The sequence below is a fragment of the Hemibagrus wyckioides genome, linkage group LG09, assembly GCF_019097595.1.
Source record: "Hemibagrus wyckioides isolate EC202008001 linkage group LG09, SWU_Hwy_1.0, whole genome shotgun sequence".
NCBI classification, from domain to species: domain Eukaryota; kingdom Metazoa; phylum Chordata; class Actinopteri; order Siluriformes; family Bagridae; genus Hemibagrus; species Hemibagrus wyckioides.
In genome coordinates, this window is record NC_080718.1 from 14268843 (window position 1) to 14287693 (window position 18851).

At 39.0% G+C, this 18851-nt stretch overlaps 2 protein-coding genes across 3 annotated transcripts in view; both read left to right on the forward strand.

The window, feature by feature from the left end:
• Positions 1-494: 494 nt before the first annotated feature.
• Positions 495-9882, forward strand: cdan1 (codanin 1). The gene is made up of 28 exons (XM_058399918.1): positions 495-585; positions 1239-1933; positions 2160-2360; positions 2458-2648; positions 3035-3154; positions 3240-3318; positions 3407-3527; positions 3730-3839; positions 3924-4013; positions 4110-4185; positions 4263-4468; positions 4696-4828; positions 4972-5115; positions 5223-5389; positions 5463-5544; positions 5634-5720; positions 5930-5984; positions 6082-6215; positions 6403-6506; positions 6616-6765; positions 6863-6926; positions 7000-7078; positions 7186-7394; positions 7574-7681; positions 7770-7833; positions 8074-8255; positions 8354-8461; positions 8571-9882. Exons 1-28 carry the CDS (start codon positions 508-510, stop codon positions 8661-8663), a joined length of 3930 nt encoding a protein of 1309 aa, XP_058255901.1. The 5' UTR covers positions 495-507; the 3' UTR covers positions 8664-9882.
• Positions 9883-10415: 533 nt separating this feature from the next.
• Positions 10416-18851, forward strand: part of stard9 (StAR-related lipid transfer (START) domain containing 9) — a 36328-nt gene continuing 27892 nt past the window's right edge. Inside the window, exons 1-3 of one of the 2 annotated variants that reach the window (XM_058399015.1) lie at positions 10416-10678; positions 13719-13788; positions 17957-18085. In XM_058399015.1, coding sequence (XP_058254998.1) covers positions 10632-10678; positions 13719-13788; positions 17957-18085 — 246 coding nt within the window. In that variant the 5' untranslated portion in view covers positions 10416-10631. Of the gene's footprint in view, positions 10679-12709; positions 12924-13718; positions 13789-17956; positions 18086-18851 lie in introns of those variants that run through there. The other variant, XM_058399016.1, reaches the window with a different exon arrangement.

An 18851-nucleotide genomic window follows, 5' to 3' on the forward strand; every position in this document is an offset into this window, starting at 1 on the left:
TGGTGTGGAGGAACATCACAGAGTCCTGACCTCAACCTGATGGATCCACCTTTGGGATGAATTAGAGTGGAGACTGCGAGCCAGACCTTCACGTCTAGCATCAGTGCCTGACCTCACAAATTCACAAATTGGTCAAAAATTCCCATAAACACACTCCTAAACCTTGTGGAAAGCCATCCCAGAAGAGCTGAAGCTGTTATAGCTGTAAAGGGTGGGCTAACTCCATATTACATTCATGTGGATGTAAAGGCAGGTGTCCCAAAACGTTTGGCAACATAATTCTATTTCATAAAGGATAATAAATGTCAAATCTGTATAACAAATATATTATAATAATGGTGCACTGTGGTTGCCTGGAACTAGTAAGATATTTACACGTAAACAATCAAACCAACAAATTAACCCTTGTGTTTCACGGACGTCTGAAAGCGCTACTGAAGAAGCGTGGACTTTTATTTTGAAAATTAAGTTTGTTCTCGTTGCTCTCATTACTTTGCTCGGGAGAGAATGGCGGCTCTTTTGGAATCGTTGCTCCGGGGAGACGTGGACTTGTGCAGAGCTTTGAACTGGCTGCGAGGAAAAACTGTAAGGAATTCATTGCGTATTTACAAGGGATACATTTTTATATTCTTCCTGAGATAAAAATGACATTGTCATCGCATAGCAGAAAAGAAACACGACTCAAGATAGTTCACAACTTCAGTTAGCAACAAGCACTAGCTCGATAGCTGGCTGTGTTTGACACGCCATTTCCTCACAGCAAGAGAAACATAGCCAGTTAGTTATTTTACACACACACACACACACACACGCACACACACGCACACACACAGAAAGAGAAAGAAAGAAAGAAAGAATTGTATTACATTTCAATGTATAAAATAAGACAGTTTTTAAAGCTAACACACAGAAGCCACAGTTACTTTACTTTGTTAGTTGCTATATCTAATTAGGCATTTTATTCGAAAATGCATGAAAACTAACTCTACGACAAAATATATATAACATTATATGTTTAATATAATAATCAAATCTTTATATAATCAGCTTTGTTCGTATTTTTGTTGTTTCAGTATATAAGTATATAAATGTACTACAGTTTGTATTGTTTTTCTCTTCAGGTCTTTCCAAAGTTAAATGTTGTTTGATGTATTATTATTATTATTATTATTATTATTATTATTATTGATGATGATGATGATGATGATGATGCAAAGCTCACTTTTGTGTCATGGCAGGACTGTAGCGGAGACCAAGATCTGCTATTAACTGTCAGGAAGCACGAGTTTGTGCCATTCCTCCTGAATTTCCTGAGGGATCAGAGCAGTAATACTCTGACTCATGGCCCCAGCACCCCAGCCAAGACACCCAGCAGCACCAGGTCCCTCAGAGCCCAGGGATCCTCTAGTGATCGGAGAGCATCAAACAGAGCATCTGCAAGCCAAGGTTCCCGCAGTGCCAGCCGTGTCCAGCTCTTCTCGCCTGCTCCCTCCACATCGCAACCGGACAATCTTAGCGAACAGGACAGTCCACTGACAACCTCTCAAAGTCTTACCGGAATAAGTGCTTTCAGCAGCCCGTCTTTTAGCTCAGGATGGAGTCCTGCCCCGAGACACGTGACCTCTGAACGTCGATCTGCTCAGCGCCACTGTCTTGCTGACTTTATGACCTCGCCACCAGACTTTCAGGCCAGCCCTACATTTCAGCCACATCGAGGGCGCAGGAGAAGTAGCGGGCTTGGAGCGGCATCAAACCGTCAGACTGGGGCACGCAATGGGTATTCCGTGGAGGCTGGCAGCTGTGATGTTGCAGGAAGAAAGGAAAGAGGTGGAGGGAGGACTAATGATCCAGTGTCACCACCTACACAAGTAGAGCTTAACTTTAACAATCTGGAGGAATTTCCCCCAATGAGTGCATCTCAGGCCATGCCTATGTGAGTGACTTATTGAGCTAACTTATTAGTGAGCTAATTCTTTCTCTAAAGTTTGTGCAATGTGAATGTTTTTAATGAAATGCCATATTGATGGCTCGTGTTTTATTGTAGCAGTGTAACATTACAGAGGATGCCATGAATGTTTTCACCTAAAAAAAAAAAGCATTCACCAACTCAGCTTTTTTTTTCCATAATTAAATTGTGTTGTGTGTCTGATTGTGTTTAGAGCAACAAGACCGTCGCGGCGCATCAATCCAACTCCAGTAAGTGCGGAGCGACCAAACTCTAAACCCAAAAGCTGCTTTACCTCCACACCCCTCAGCAAGCCGTGCAGTCCTCCTTCCATCCCGGAGGCCACAGGAACGGGGCAGACTACAGGGAGTCCACTTTGTCTGCAAGAGGAGAGGGAGCTACTAAAGAAAGAAAGGTATTCTTTCAACCAAATGAGAATCTCCCAACTATTTTTTCTCTATTTGTTTAATGTCCAAAGTGACACTGTTCTGTTTTGTCCCCCTTTTTTTCAGGTCTAAACTTGCACAGCAGAGCAGCTCCCCACTGAAGCCCAGTGCAACTGTTTGTACTCCCACAAAATCAATACAGAGGTCAAGCTCAAAGGTGACTCCGGATCCCCAGGCACCCTGCCCTGACCCCACTAAAGTGACTCATGCACCAGAGCTTGATATTCTAGCTGATCTGTACTGCGCATGCATTTCAGGTGAGGTACCACCAGATGGTGCTGTAGATTAAATACTAGTTAAAACGTTATTTTTAAAACGTTTTAAAAATCAATGGAGCACACAGGATAGCAAGTAGTTAAATGACTTAGCATTAAATGAATTATATTTAGTTTTTGAGTTTCACTTCTATTCCTATTCTTATCCTAACCCAAATATACAGCAATTTGACATCAGTTTTATGACAAGGTATTGAGTCAGTAGTCAGATATGACCAGCTATAAACATATTTCATGAGATCACAGACTAACTTACTGATAACATATCTGTTTAAAAATAGAAAACTATTACTTTAATTCTGGGGTAACAAATGCATGAATTTGCTGATTTTCATGTTTTGTTTTTTTTGTTGGTACCTTTATTGTAGAGAACTTGGTGCCATGTGTGTTCCTGGAGCTGTTCGTTGTGCTGCAGCTGCTGACTTCACGGAGTTTGTCTACCTCAGAGCCTACAGAAATGTGTCCCAGTGTGTGTGAGAGAAAGACAGGTTATTGCTGTGCTCATGTTTCTCAGCCATTTCTTAACTCGTTGTTTACTTTGTTATTCATATAAAGAATTTTGTCATTTTGCAGATTTCCTTGAGAGAACTTATCTGGGAAATGTCCACAGCTGTGTGTATTTTGCAGTGCGAGTTTTGGAGAAGCAGTTTGCGTGAGTGTGTTTATCTTCTTTTTGCCTTTTCATAGTCTGCCTTGCTTTGGTGCTGATTGGTCCTGTTTTTGACTGCTTTTGTCTTTAGTTTGCTTTCACACCTGGACCGCTGCACGCTGCGTCTACTGGCAGAGAATGAAAGAGTTGGCACATTCTCTCCAGCCCTGCGTGATCGCCTAGCACAAGCTCAAGATACCTGCACAGCTAAGGTTTACAGTCCAGAAGTGACATTGTTTTGATCCCGTTTCTAATAAATTCTTTCGTTTGATATGTAGCTATGCTTAAGTCTTCCTTACTTCAAACTGGTGTGACTCACATGTAACTATAGAACTTTCAAATCTTCCCTATTTTAAAACCTGTAAAAACGTTTTTTAACACAAACTTAGCACATCGTCTTTACTGGTACCCTAGGCAATGCCCAGCCACACCGCCTTCATTCATACGGTGCCGTTCCAGCCGGCCACTGACAACCGAAATAACTTCAGCAGTGACAAGGCCTTCCACATCTTTAAGAAACAAAGGTACTGTATAGTAGATACTCAGTGTGTGTTGTTACAAAAGAATCATGTTATCCATATGAATCCATGTATCATCTGCTGTTATAGAGATATTTTTTATGAGCTGCTAAGAGAATGGGAAGATTATCATAAGGAGCCCGGATGGGTGTTTGAGGCAGCACTAGGCAGTCGAATCAGGTGAGGTGGCTGATCTGTTTGTGTAAATAATTATTTTAGGAAACTCCATGATAATGCTTTCTATTACATGATCCTGCTCACATTTATTTTCTACAGGGGAATGGTCGGTCAGTTGACCGGAGCAGGAAACCATTGTCACTTTGCCAGGCTTTTCCAGAAGCAGCTTGTTCAGGTAAGCCCTTATGGGTTTTTCTTACATGTAGATTGCACAGTTGACTTGCCAGGCATTCACCGAATTTCTTGCTGTAGATGTGTAAGGGCCACAGGGAGCTCAGCTCTCCTGGTGATGCTCCAGATGCAGATCTGCTGGGCATGGTGGGGGCAGACAGCCTGGGGAGGCTGAAGAGACTGCAAGAGCGTCTCATCCAGCCGCAGGCTCTAAGTGGCCCTTGCCCTCCACCCTCTTTTCCTGGACACCAGGAGTTCTTCAGAGATTTCCTACAGACAGCTAGCTGGTAAAGTTACACTGTCATGCTGGGTTTTTTTTTTTTCTTCTTGGACTTCATCTCATGAGAATTGTGTATGTGTAACATTTTCGTTCTAGAGGCTCAAGTTTTACTCTATTGCTTAAAATATTCTTGTGCACATTTGCAAGGTTCAAGTACAGATTCTGTGTTTAATATGAATTGCCTGAATCTGACATTAGCTAACTTGTATTTGTATCTCCTCCTCTCTGACCTAGCTGCCAGTTGAACCAACACCTGAAGGATGGTTTGTGTCAGCAGCTGCTTCAATTGAATGAGGTGTCTATCCTGGGCCCTGATGGCTCCTCAACCACAGGAGAAGTAGAGGGAGATGGAGACATGGAACAGCAGGTTCAGACCATGTTCTAGCTTAAAATAGAATATTATCAGTGCTCAGTGTGGCTGAAAGAATTATGTAGCAGTTGTCTAATTGCACAGTTAAACAACAAATGTTTGAGTGCTGAATCTCTCTTTTAATGCCTTTCTCTTGGTAGGATGAAAAGCAGCGATTCGCTTCAGTACTCCTTGTGGCTCGACTTCTTGCCAAGTTCCTGGGCTTCATCTCCTTTATGCCCTACCAGACCTCTGAGGCACCATCCAAAGAGATCCGGGAGGCTGCCATTGCTCTGCGCAGTAAGGTAGATGCATCTTACAAAGCATGACAGGGACATGAGTTATTTAGAGGTCTCACAATAGAGTTGTTTGAAATGCATACTTTAATGTATTTTTTCTGTGTATTTTCCAGAGTGCCCCAGCGCTGGATGTCTCTGCAATGTTGAGGAGTTGTGTGCGTAGGAAGCGCACTGTGCTTACTATTCCCTGGCTGGTTGAGTTCCTCTCCATGCTGGACTACACCGGCCCGTTTCTGCCCTGCTACAGGACTGCTCTGGGTCTCCTGCTTCAAATCTACAGGTTTGTCTCAATGGAACACACATGATGAGTTTTGTATTTGTAAGTGTACTAACTGTACATTTGTTTGTGTTAGGAGGATGAGGTTGGGTAAAGTTGGAGAGCAGTATTACTTGAATCAGATGCTGTTGGTGGCAGTGCTGGGTTGGCTTTTCCAGGTGAGACAAATTGCACTAAAATGACTTAAAACACACACAAACAGCGTTTGTCACGTGACTCGACTAATATTCATACTGTCTGACTCTAGATTCCAGTCTTTCCAGAGGATCTCTTCTTTAGCATAAGTGTGCAGGAACTAGAGGACCTGGAGAATCAAACTAGCAGTCAAGGGTTGGTGAGTAAATGCCAGCATTTCAGTAACCACAGTCTGTTGTTAGTTGAACATTTCTTTTTCACTGTAAATGCCTTAACGATTATAGCGCAGAGGCCGATTGGACTGGCTTGTTATTATTTCTTTAGTAGCCAAATTTCTGTTACATTTCTGTTTTTAAATACAGTCTTAATACTGACCAAGTAATAATTACCAATATATTTTCTTCTCAGGACAATCTGCCCTTAGTGGATCAGCAGCTTCTCTATACCTGCTGCCCATATTTAGGTGAGGGGAACTTGGTATTGTCTACAAATGAGAGATTGTAACAGTCATATTATGTTGACAATTATATATTGAGTGTAATTGGAAATGGTTTAACCAGGGGAATTTCGCAAGCTGTTGGCAGCTTTTGTGTCAGGGAGTGCGTCCAAGACTGGAGGCTTGATCCGCAAGATCACACCTACATCTGCTGAGCCCAGAGGTCCCTCCACTACCCTCTCTCAGCAGAAACTACAGGTAACACAGGTTTTTTTTTTATTATTATTGCTGTGTTTTGGATTTAGTATTTAAAATGAACAAGTCTGAACAAATGTCTATCCAGTTTAAAATATCCTGCTTATGTACATCTAGGCAAAAAAATAAATCTGCAACTCTTATTTATAGCTAACTGTATAAAAGTAACATTTTCTTTCATTTATTGTAGCTGGACCTGGAACAGGCCTTTTTTCATAATCAGCCTCCTTCACTTAAACGTACTGTGGAGTTTGTGGCTGAACGCGTTGGATCTAACTGTGTTAAACACATCAAGTCAGTCTCAATTCTCAGTGCTCTTATTTATATTCTGTGTGATTATATAGTGTATAGCCTTCCTCTTATATTTGCGTACTTTAATTGTGTGTACATGTGTGTAAATCAGGGCCACACTGGTGTCTGAGCTAGTTCAGGATGGAAAGAAGACTCTCAGGGATGGTTTGGGTTCAGATAATGTTAATGCAGCCAAGCTGAACGACTTGATCTGTGCTATGCTCTGTGACACAGGCATGCAGGCCCTGGAGAGAGCCACCAGGTCAGCTTTAGTACTCATATATTTATGCGTCAAAAAGACTGTGTTGTGTATTATTTTTCCTCTCTTGACATCTGATTGCTTGTGCCTTCTGGACTAGGTTTTGCAGTGAGAATGCACCAAGAGCTGTAAGAGTTCTTTTGCCTGATGAGACATCTCGAGCTGTAAGTAGCCTCATGTAGGATCTGATCTTTCCATTGACAACACTCCAAAATCCCTAAACAGAGCTTCTTGCAGGTTCTGACAACATCTGAGAGCATCACCACACGTTTGGCAACTGACAAAGCCTGCAGCTGGCTGTCCTCCAATATCACAGGTACTGTACTGGAGCACTAACAGTGAATTTAATGCATTACTGGTCAATATGACAAAATCTCTGTGTAGTACATCTATAGAATTATATATGCATATGTGTCTCTATAGCTCTTATAAAGAGGGAGTGGAAAAGTACTTTTGAACGGGTGATGAAGAATGTGCCTTGTCCTACAAGCAATGATTCTATGGACGGAGGAGGACCTGGCAAAAATGTGCAGACACGGAAGAGTTCCTCAGGACAGGACGCTGGGTCCTCATGCCCACAAGACTGCTCCCACAAAGGTCCACTGGCATCAGATGTTATTATCGAGTTAAAGGTACTGACTGTTTTAAATAATTATTATATGCTGTGATTAAAAATAACTACTAGTACATTAGTGGGTATTAAAAACATCCCTAATTATGAATTGAGGAATTGAGGTTTTTTATATGAAATGTTTTGTTGTCAGAATTTGTTTAGCTTGCTTAATTTATACAAAGAAAATGCTCATTTCAGGAAGTGCTGAGCATCGCAGTAGGACCCAGATCTGAAGAGGAAGTTCTTACAGTGCAGCAGATTAGCTGTCTGCTTGACAAAGTGGGACAAACACTAAGATGTAGAAGGGTAAAACTGTTTTCCCTCGTTTACCATCTTGGTATTCTGTAGCTATTATTTTTTACTTTTTTACCCCTTCTTTCTGTTCTCTTTGCAGTTCATATCTACAGTTGCTGAGCAGATGCTATTGCGTTGTACTGTCTTGTTGGCCTGCAAGCTAGGTAATTATTTATGGACTGTATGCATATATATATATATATATATATATATATATATATAATATATAAAAAAAAGTGTGTGTGTGTGTATATGTGTATATATATGTGTGTATATATGTATATATGTATATATGTATATATATATATATATATATATATATATATATATATATATATATATATATATATATACATATACATATATTTTCCTAATATTTTGTGTGTTTTGCATGTCTTGCACAGTGTCTGGAGAACTACCCCTGGTGATCTCAGCTGGGGGTAACGGGAATGAAGCTGTTCATGTTGGATCTGTATTGAATGAGTTGGTTGTTTTGTGGACTCATAATCCCTCTACCCATGTGACTTTGCACCTTCTCTTCAGTGAGCCTACACTTACTGCCATCATCAATGCCAGTGACCTGCAGGTGACTACCAGTAAAAGTAGACTTGACACTGCTGATATTTTTCATTTCATGTGTGGTTACAGCTGTTTGAGTACACTCTCTTTTATCTGTCTTTACAGAGATATAACTACGTGCTCTTTGTTAAAACGCTTATGGAGAAAGGCCTTTTGACAGAGGAAGAAGTGGGATCTCACAGGGCAAAACTATCAGAGTTCTCTTTTCCAGTGGTAATGGTCTCATACATACATACATACATACATATCACAAAAGACTTCAGTTCATCAACATTGTTTAGTCACATAAACAATATCATAATTTCTCTTTGCTTTATTGTAGGAATCCATTGACTATTTCCAGAAGCTATCTTTGGCCTCTCCTTTACCAGTGCCTTTACTGAAATCTAGTGACATCCTGCAGATCTCCCAGTGATCAAAAGAGGGCAACACCAACATTTACAAAAATATACAAAGGAAAACAACAGATCACATCATGTGGTGTTTGATTTTAAAATGATTTTAAACACTTTACTATATGGTGAGCATTTGATTCTCCAAAAGCATTTTGGACAGCAAATTTTGTTTGAACGTTCTCACGGGTGTTGAGTCTTAATTTCTCTATTTCGCATCTTGTACATTCCCTTGAGCCAGTTACAGTGTACTGAATCCTCATTTGTTGGAGGAGAAATAGTATAGCTTTTGAACTTCAAAGCAGCAATTGCACCTCAGTTGCTACTTTGCACCTTGGCCTGATATTCCTGTTTTAGTATCGGTGTTTTTTATGCAAATGAGGATACAAACATGGCTATGAAAGCTGTTTAAAATATGCATTTGTCAGTTTTGACTGAGACTGGATAAGTTTATATAATTCTTTCCAAATGGTGAAGAGGGAGTGGTGCAATAGATCCAAGCAGTACTGTTGCATAGGTATTTGAGTAAACTATATGGGCAAAATTTTGTGCACACCTCATCACACAATCTGCTTGAGCTTTTGAACCTCCTATTCCAGATTTAGTGCGCTTTTAGAGGTTAACATTATCTTTGCTCATCTTGGAAAGGCTTTCCACTAGATTTTGGAGCGTGGATAGGGTGATTTGCCCACTCATCTACAAGAGCATTAGTGAAGTCGGACTCTGAGGTCAGTTGAGGAGGCCCTCATTCCACAGGTGTTCAGTGTTTGAGGTCAGAGCTCTTTACACTTGTAATTTCTAGTTTAATGAAAAACTACATATGGGTTTGATTGTCAGGTGTACACACACTTTTGACCATATAGTGTATAACACTTATGTGTGTGTTATGATTATGAATGCACATATCTAAAAGATACCCATGTCCAGGTTAGTGGTGGAGGGGACAGGTTTTGTTTATGCACCTGTCTGTGAAAATATGTCTAGGCCTAATAGGATATGCACCAGAGTACAGAAAATTGCATTGATAGACACTTACATCATGTTTAGCTCCCTGATTTTGTGACTGTGATCATTCTCTTATCCATACTCTAAATGTATTTCTTTGTATGCGTAAATGTTTGTTGCTTAGAATGCTTTGGAATGCATTTTACTGAACACTTGGTTCATGTTGGACTTAATGTTATGAGTTGGTTTTAAACTATGTTTAATATCAAAAATATAATAAATATTTAGTAATTGGTAGAGTTTGTGAATGTGTTTTTATTTAAATGATGTACATCGTTGATGGTTCACCAGCTCACAAACAAAAACAGGGAGGGTGAAGTGTGTGTGTGTTTGTGTGCACGCGCGCGCCCGTTTATGCCGGAGGTACACCTGCCTCGTTTCCAGTTTTTCTAGGAATGTGCTTTAGAGGCACCTTGACCCTGACCAATATAACAAGGTCACTGAAGATGGTTTTTTTTTTTTTTTTTTAGGTACATCATAATGGAGTTTGGCAAATAACCTAAAGTGAACTTTGAGTTTGTTTAAAAAAAAAAAAAAATCATTTAATGCAATATTAAAGACCCAGACGTTGATTAATAAATGAAGCATATTTGCATCCGCTTTTTATCACTATTGCCCCTATTTTACTACTATTCACATACTTGGCCAGTTTATACTTTTCAATGAGAGATTTAGATGTACGTTATTTATTAATAATGTATGAAGTGAGCACATGGTTATCCTGAGTGCTTGTGCTGTGATCTCCTCCTTCCTCCTCCTCCTCCTGCTGCGTGTCCTGCAGGCGGCAGGAAGTTTCAGCTTCAGTGCAGTTTCTCTTTCAGCTCTTGTGCTTTTTTCCTCTGCACTGCCATAAACATCATGGATTTTAACTCTTACTGTCGACGCTCTCCATTTGATCGGGATGAACAGTTTATCAGCTGGCATTTAACCACATCTGGACTCTGACTCAACATTGTAATCCTCCGTCCTGCTTAAACAAAACCTCGATGGCAAACGTGAAAGTCGCGATCCGAGTCCGTCCTCTAAACTCAAGGTAAATCAGAAAGAAAGCTCGATCCGATTCCGTTAACGCCAATGTTGCTGGATTTTATTCGTTATTATTATCATTATTATTATTATTATTATAGAAAGCGCCAACTGAGAGCTTTTGTTGGTGGTGTTGCTATGTGTGGGAATTGGAGCTGACACTACTGTTCCTCTTCATGCCTGTTATAATGCCAAGCAGTTAAAGCTCTAAGTCTTCATTTATGGAATAAATAGAATGCAGTTTTTGTCACTGGGACTTAAGGCTTTACTTTTTTTATGTCATTAGTTCTTTATTATATTACAGGTCATTAAATTCAAGGTCCAGTGCATAGTGTTTACATCTAAAAGTAGTTCTTGTTCACGTTATAGACGCAATTGCATGCTGCTTTATTATCTTGTGGAAAATGTACTTTATTTTTCCTCCCTTCAGCTCTTTAACAGCACTATTAAAACCAGACATGGGGTAGCATTGCTCCACCCACCAGCATGAGCTAAATTACTGCAGGATCAGACTGACTCTAGGGGTGAATACTTATTTTCTTTCCAACCCAGACTAAAGGAAACTCACATTTCGCTTTGTCCTAACCTCTCATGCTAATGTACCAGCAGATATGTTTTTCACCACATGCCTGGAATTGGAACCGAACAAAATATACAGCTAGTTCCCAAAGGTTTCAATCGGTGAAGACTAAAAACAGTGTTAACAGTGGTCACGAAAATGAGGTTTCAAATAACGTCCAGGCTTTCTGCATTTTTGGTTTTCCCTGCTGAAAAGTCATGCTTGATCTGACCATCCAGTCAAACTGGTAGATCTTTGCAAGCCTCTGAAAGGAAAGAGTTTCCGAATTGCTGCTGCTAATGCATCATAGACAGGTTTTCATGAAGTAAACATGACAGTAAATCAGTTAAAAAATTTGACATTAAATATTTATGGATCACTGAAAACTGAAGTTGGTCTACCCGCATGACCAGTTCAACCTGTGTCAGACCGAGCTGTAAGTTTCAGCGGCGTTGACATTTAAATTTCCCCACAAACTGTCCATCCATGGCAAAGGATGATCTCATGTCTTACTGTTCCTGTTATGCAAATAGACATGTCTTTATAATAAGCTTGGTTTTATATTGAGTTCAGTGACAATAAGGTCCGGTGCTGCTTCCTCTTTTCCTCTTTTCAGTACTTCCCATCTTTGTCAAGCTAAAACATCGATGTAGCTTTAGATGTAGTGGTTTCTGTTGTGGTACACTGACATTTGCAATTACTCATTTTCTAAATTAGCTTATAAGTGTGGCTGAACAGAAGCGCATACAGCTGTTAAAGGAACAACAACATAAATAGGTTCCACGAGCTCACCAGAAACAAGGGAAATACAGTTATAGGAAGATCAGAGAGGGAACCAAAACTCATTACACGCAAACTCAATTACAAGAAGCACACAGTTCTGTCAGAAACAAACACTGAGAAGTAACACTGTATGGAAATCACACACAAATATGTTGGTTTATATTATGTTGTGTGTTACAAATTTTGGAGCAAGACTCTTGTCATAAATCTTTCTCATGGCAAGGAGATGAGAAGGCAGGCTGCTGAGGTTTTGGGCAGGGCCGCCTTTAGGGCTGGCAGCGAAAGGGAAATCTGCTTGGTACTGATTGTTGGGTATAAAACAAATCCTTGCTCTGATACACACTGCAGACCTGAACAACTTTTTAGACAAATTAAAAATCAGCATTTCAGAAGACACACTGACACAATTCTGGGATCGACTTCAGATTTCACTCTCTTGCATCAGTCTGGAACAGCTGGAATGCACACACAGCTGTCCTTGCTCTTCTCTCTCCTTCTCTCTCTCTCACTCTCTCACTCTCACACACACACACAGCAAGTCTGCTTTCCCTCAGCTGTGCAGCTCATGGAGGAGTTGGTCATTAATGTGTTTTCATGTCTGTTTGACACACTCTGCAGTTTGCTGTGCAAAACAGCAAAGGAGTAGAGAGTAGAGTCTCAGAGACGATCCACTTCACGCTGTTTTTACTCGCCTGTATGGAGTCGATCTCGATTTTGGATCACTAGGGAGGAATTTCAAGGCTATTGCCTTTTTAAGTAAAAGTATTTTATTTTGGCTTAAAGTTTCATTTTAAAGCCTAGTATTTAGCAACTACTCTGAACAAGTAGAAAATGTTTATAGTTATGAACACCAGGAATTTATGTTTGGATCTGACGATGGGTTTAGTGGGTTAACAAGTATTCTCTAATCGTAAGTAATAAAAGTAATAAAACTCCACTTGGCATGCTGTAATTACAAATCAACAATGTTAGGTTTGTTTTAGGATGATAGCTTATTCTGCGGTGTTTTATTCCTGTTGTACCCCCGAAATGTACCAACTCTCAGTGTTTTCATTTAAGAATGACATTTCCTTTATAGTTAAGTTTGATGGAATGTCTGTGAAAGAATTTTCTTCTAGTTCTTGTAATTCTTGTAATTATTCAAAAACAACTATGAACTGTTATTCTCTCCTATTTTCTTTTCTTTCTTTTTTTTTTTGAAAATAATAAGACAAAAAGACATTATTGGGGTTTTAAAAGCACTACAGAAATTCATAAATCTGGAATAAAATTGAAATGGTACAATGTTTCAATTAATGTTTATTATCATATTAACCTGATTTATGAAATACACGTGATGAACAACAAAAATGAGAAACTAAATATTATTGTGGTCACTGGTTATGAAATACAGCTCTCAATAATGCATATGAAAATAGGACTAATTTACAACAATTGTAAACCCTTCAAAAACTATAAAATGGATTAATTTGAACCGAACCCTTTTAAAAATAGGTTTCTATCCCTTCTCTGGAAACAGCAACATATTGGAATTACAAGGTGCATTAATCTAAATCTTAACTTGTCTAGTAGCCCAAAAGTCTTGTACAGTTTGCTCTGGAAAGAACAAAACATCATGTTCTTGATTTAAAAACGTACTTTTCGAGAGGCAGATTGTTACTTTTGATGCCAGATTGTTATCATTTTTGTCTGTTTTGTCCTACAGGGAAAGTGTGGATGCGGGGAGAATAGCTGTACAGGTCGAGGACAAGGTGGTGAGAGTGAGAAATGTGAAGGTAAGTTTGGTGTTGTTGGAATGTAGCAGTCATACATTTCATGAAATACAATGAAGCAGTGCTACTGTTTACACACATGCAGGATTTTAAAGGAAAAAAGATGCAAATGCAGCGTTGAGCTCAGACTTGATCACGTTAACAGGAAGCTGATAGTGGAGAGCGTCCACTTCCTGCACGATTACACTGGTGTTTATTGAAAGCACCTACTGAACAAACAAACATTTGGTTTGTAGTCACTTCATCAAAGCTTCCACACGGACTTACTCACTTAACAACCATGAAGTTAAACATGAGTAAACAGTGTAGAAATGCACTTACTTCAACCCTGAATTCCATACCTCTGTGTGCTGACTGAAACCAGCGCTACATAACCTGATTTGTGGGATTATTGTGTGTGACAGAAAGCGAGGTCACAAAGTTGTGTCTGTTCTTTCTGACTGACCTCAGAACCACACAGTTTTATTCAGCAGCATTATATTACATTTACTCACAGTTATTACATATTCACTTAATCACAGCTATTTTGCACTGATTGTAACTACTTTATAAATATATGCTATATAAATATAAGTATAGACAATACTTATTCTGAATAAGTTTAAGATTCACAGCATCAGTACAGAACAGTGCAGTATGTTGTTTACAGACGTAGTAATGTATTTGTGTTTTTCAGTTTTTAAATATATACATATATATATATATATATATATATATATATATATATATATATATATATATATATATATATATATAGACTGCAAAAGGTGTATATAGAATATATACATATATAAAAAGCAAAAGGTGGCTCTTTAGTATTAAATCAAGGGGCTGATGACTTTTCAAACCCTGTTATTATAGGTTTTTTTTTGTTTTTTTATTAATTTGAAGAACTGTTGTGTTTTTTCTTTTATTGGTTTGATGTTCTAAGTCCAAAATTTCAAATAAAGCTGGAAATGTTATTTGGAATGGGGTTTGTTTTCAGGCTGTACGACAAATAAACTATTTCAAAGGGGTATGATGATTTTCTATAGGCACCGTATATAGTTGGGGTCCTAGGTTTACATATACCTTGCAGAATCTGTGAAATGTTAATAATTACAAAAAATAATAATAAGAGGGATCATAAAAATGGCATTTTGTACTGCCCTGAATAAGCTATTTCACAATTCTAACTCAATTTACACAAATGAACCATGTCAAAAGTTTACATACCCTTGATTCCTAATTCTGTGTGTTGATACTCGGAAGATTATGTTTTGTGAATTTGTTTAAATTCAGTTTTTATTGTGTCTTGTGGCGTATATATTGTTATTGTATCTTTTGCATATTTTATGTGAAATTATTTGGGGTGTTTTATTATGATCCCTTTTATTAATTTTTCATTTTTTTTTTAGATATTACCAATTAGCAGTGGAAAATGGTGCGTGTGTATGTGTGTGTGTGTGAATGTGTGTGTGTGTGTGTGTGTGTGGTCAGTGTGGTCAGTGTTTGTTTTAGAGACACCTAGGTTGTTGTTGAGTTATTGCATTCTTGCTGTGCCTGTAAGTCAACAGACAATTCAACTGTTAATTATCTTCATGACAATTAAAGATCAGCCAATAAATAAATGATGAGTGTAAATATAATAAGCCTGAGGAGGAGTATGAAGTCAGAGAAAACAGGAAAAAAAGAAAAAAAACTAGCATATATCAGTGGAAAAAAGGCTGTTTTTTGCCCCTAAATGTGTGGCAATAAGAAAACAGTAAGGCCAATAATTCTAATAACAGTAATAGTAATAGTTGTAATAATAATAACAGTAATTATAATAATGACAGTTCCTAAATATAGGAGCAGCCCATAGTCCCAACTTCTTGGTTTTGTTTGGTTCACAGCCCTGTGTAATAATACATTGTTTATAGTGTAGTAATGTATTTGTGGTCAGTTTTTAAATATATACAGTTTGGGTCCTGAAGTCTTACATCTGGTTTACATTTACTATTCCTGCTTGCTCTAAAGCAGATCATCCCTCAGTATAAAGATATTAACAGTTATAGAAGTCATAAAGCTCCAGCATAAGAGATCACACAAAGTTTCCAGTGCTTATTGAAGATGTGGCTCTGCATTATACTGGGATGGGGACAGTGAAATTTCACTCCATCACCTGGGTGCCAGTGTAGAAGATGACTTGTTTTTCTTCAGTCTTAAACTGGAGAGGGTTTAGTTAAGCTATACTTGTAGATCTATGGCCCAAGCTACTGTTTGACATTTGATAGCAAGTAGTCATGTATCAGGATTTTAAATCGTATGTAGACAGCTACATGGATCCAGACGAGGAAGCACAGCATTTAGTGATATGTGAAAATTAAAGAGAAGTCAGGCTGTGTTGGGGTTAACTGTTGTTATGTGGAAAGAGAAAGTGGGAGGAAACAAAAACAAAGTATTTGGCTTCTTGTCCCGAGAGGAGTTATTTAGAGATTGTAGGGCAATGGACATAGAGAACTGATTGGCTAGTACACATAAAGGACAGGAGGATATATACACAGCTGGAGTAAGACACACACTCATACACATTAAAGATTCCAAATGAACTGCATTGCTATATGTTCATCTCATTTATACAACTGAGCAATTAATAGTCAAGGGCAGTGCTGGAAATTGAAAATGTAAACTCATGGCTTTCTGATTAGTAATCCAACAGCTTTACCACTGAGCTGCCTCTATACAGAAACCACAAACAACAAGAACAAGAATTAGTACTTAAATTTTGCCCAGCATTCAGGAAGGATGCACTGATTGTTGAAAAGCGCATTCAGTACACTGTTCTGCATCCTTGCTGATAAATTAAATGCTTAACATGTCTGCCTTAAAAGATGTCCATTGCACTGGCCAACCTCACAATTATTTTCTACATATAAAATGCACATTTAGATTCTGATAAAGTATTCAGATACAATTAAAAAAAAGGCAATATCTTGTTTGATGAAACGATTAGCCACCTCATTCAGCCTGGAATTAAATTTTATTCAGATTAGCAATCAATTTTCCATTCTAATTGATGTGTATAAAAGACCTTTTATATTCTGATAGAGTGGTCAGTCAGAGTTTGACACATTATTAGGCAGCATGTACAGAATCATGGAATAAATTGTATAAAGCTTCCAGTATCTTGGATATGTTTTTTCACTTGTCCAGCCTGATTGATTTAGGATGTAGAACATGTGGCTGATCCTATACCAAGGTTCTCTTAGTGAGACCTTTACTGTGCAGAATAACTTAACAGTATTAGTACATATCCTGCCTTAGAAATCTTGTAAAATTTGAATAGCACAAGGATTTCAGTAATGAGGCACGTTGCTTAAGCCCAGTTCGTATAAAAGCCTGGATCTAAATTGAACAGCAGAGCTTTAATGGCTGTAGTAAAGCCGTGTAGAGTTGTGAGGTAACTCATGCTGAACGAAGCCAGGAAAGTGCTAAACCACTGTGGCAAACACACCGTTGCCGTTGGCGACGAGTGGCATGTTTCTGCACGCTCCTTTCCCTGTTGTCTTACCCTGACAAGACATGGCACACTGTCAGTAAATGACACAGCTGAATGGCCAATGATGCAGGTCAGGTCTGTTTATTAGAGCTGATAAACTGCTGAAGACTGTATGTGTGTGTGTTTGCATTTCACATTTGCAGCCATGTGTTTACTGCTTTATGCTGATGCTAAATGGAACAGCGGTTTTCTAAATGTCAGCAGAGAGTCATTCATGTGTAGTCAAATCATTTATTTCTTCTGTTGAGCTTTAGAAAAGAGTGGAACATTATTGCCCTAGGATCTGCTTTTCGACCACCCATGTACAGGCTGTGCAACTTTAGGTGTTTTACATCATTTGTTAATGAGTCCAGCTTCTGCTTTCAAAATCTTACATTACAAATGAAACTTTAGCAGAAATGTGTATGCTATGAGTTATCATCTGTCATTATTTCATAAGAGAATAATGAAGGGATGCTGGCTGCACATGTGTTTGGTATCAGTAATTGATGCTTTAAGTACTCCCTCATAGGATATGACCTCATTGGAGCCTGCTAGAGCTTTGGCAGTGGAGATATTACATTTTTCACACTCTCTTCTCTGGGTTTTGAATTCTCCTTCTCTTGTTTTTGTCTCTCTCTCTCTCTTTCTCTCTCTTTTTCTTTTTTACAGCTGGATGGGCGTACGGATGGACGACCCGAGGCTCCAGGTGACTCCAGAGAGAGGCTGTTAGAGTTTGCCTTTGATTACTGCTACTGGTCCGTGAACCCAGAGGCATCCAACTATGCATCACAGGAGGAGGTGAGCGCCATCTCATGCATGTTTACCCACAGCACTGTTATGTTGCTGTAGTGCTAAAGAGCTGTGTTTTAACTCTGGAACTAGAGGACAGTCAAAACTGAAAAAAAAAAAAAAATTGCATTTTTTTTTAAGTCTGCATTGAATAATGGGAGAATTAGATTCACGAGGATCCCTGTGTGAGCATAAGGCTTTCTTTTCCTCAGTGTTCCTCTCCAAACTGCTTGTGTACTGTCTTTGAGTACTACGTCTGCGAAACTTAACACACACACCCACACACATGCACAAATTCAATGCACAAGCGTCATGCCTCTCTTCCTGTCTCTGTCTCCTTCCCTCTTCCCTCTCTCTCTGGGTCACTATCTGTCTGTCTGTCTGTCTGTCTCTCTCTCTCTCTCTGGGTCACTATCTGTCTGTCTGTCTGTCTCTCTCTCTCTCTCTCTCTCTCTCTCTGGGTCACTATCTGTCTGTCTGTCTGTCTCTCTCTCTCTCTCTCTCTGGGTCACTATCTGTCTGTCTGTCTGTCTCTCTCTCTCTCTCTGGGTCACTATCTGTCTGTCTGTCTGTCTGTCTGTCTGTCTCTCTCTCTCTCTCTCTTGCTCATTTTTTCATTTCTGATTGTCACATATAGCATAGTTAGTCCTCTTGGAGAACATAGGAGCTGCATGTACTTTTTATGCACTTTCAGTGGACAATACTTTTTAAGGAGGAAGTGTGTGCCTGAAAGGTACTTCTTATAGTCTCCCTATAAGTGGCAGAGTGGAAAAGA

Coding starts and splice junctions, on each gene's coding strand:
- cdan1 (XM_058399918.1), top strand. CDS start 508: ATGGCGGCTCTTTTGGAATCGTTGCTCCGGGGAGACGTGGACTTGTGC. Junction 5,985..6,081: donor TACCTGCTGCCCATATTTAG/GTGAGGGGAACT, acceptor TGGTTTAACCAG/GGGAATTTCGCAAGCTGTTG. Junction 7,079..7,185: donor GCTGTCCTCCAATATCACAG/GTACTGTACTGG, acceptor GTGTCTCTATAG/CTCTTATAAAGAGGGAGTGG.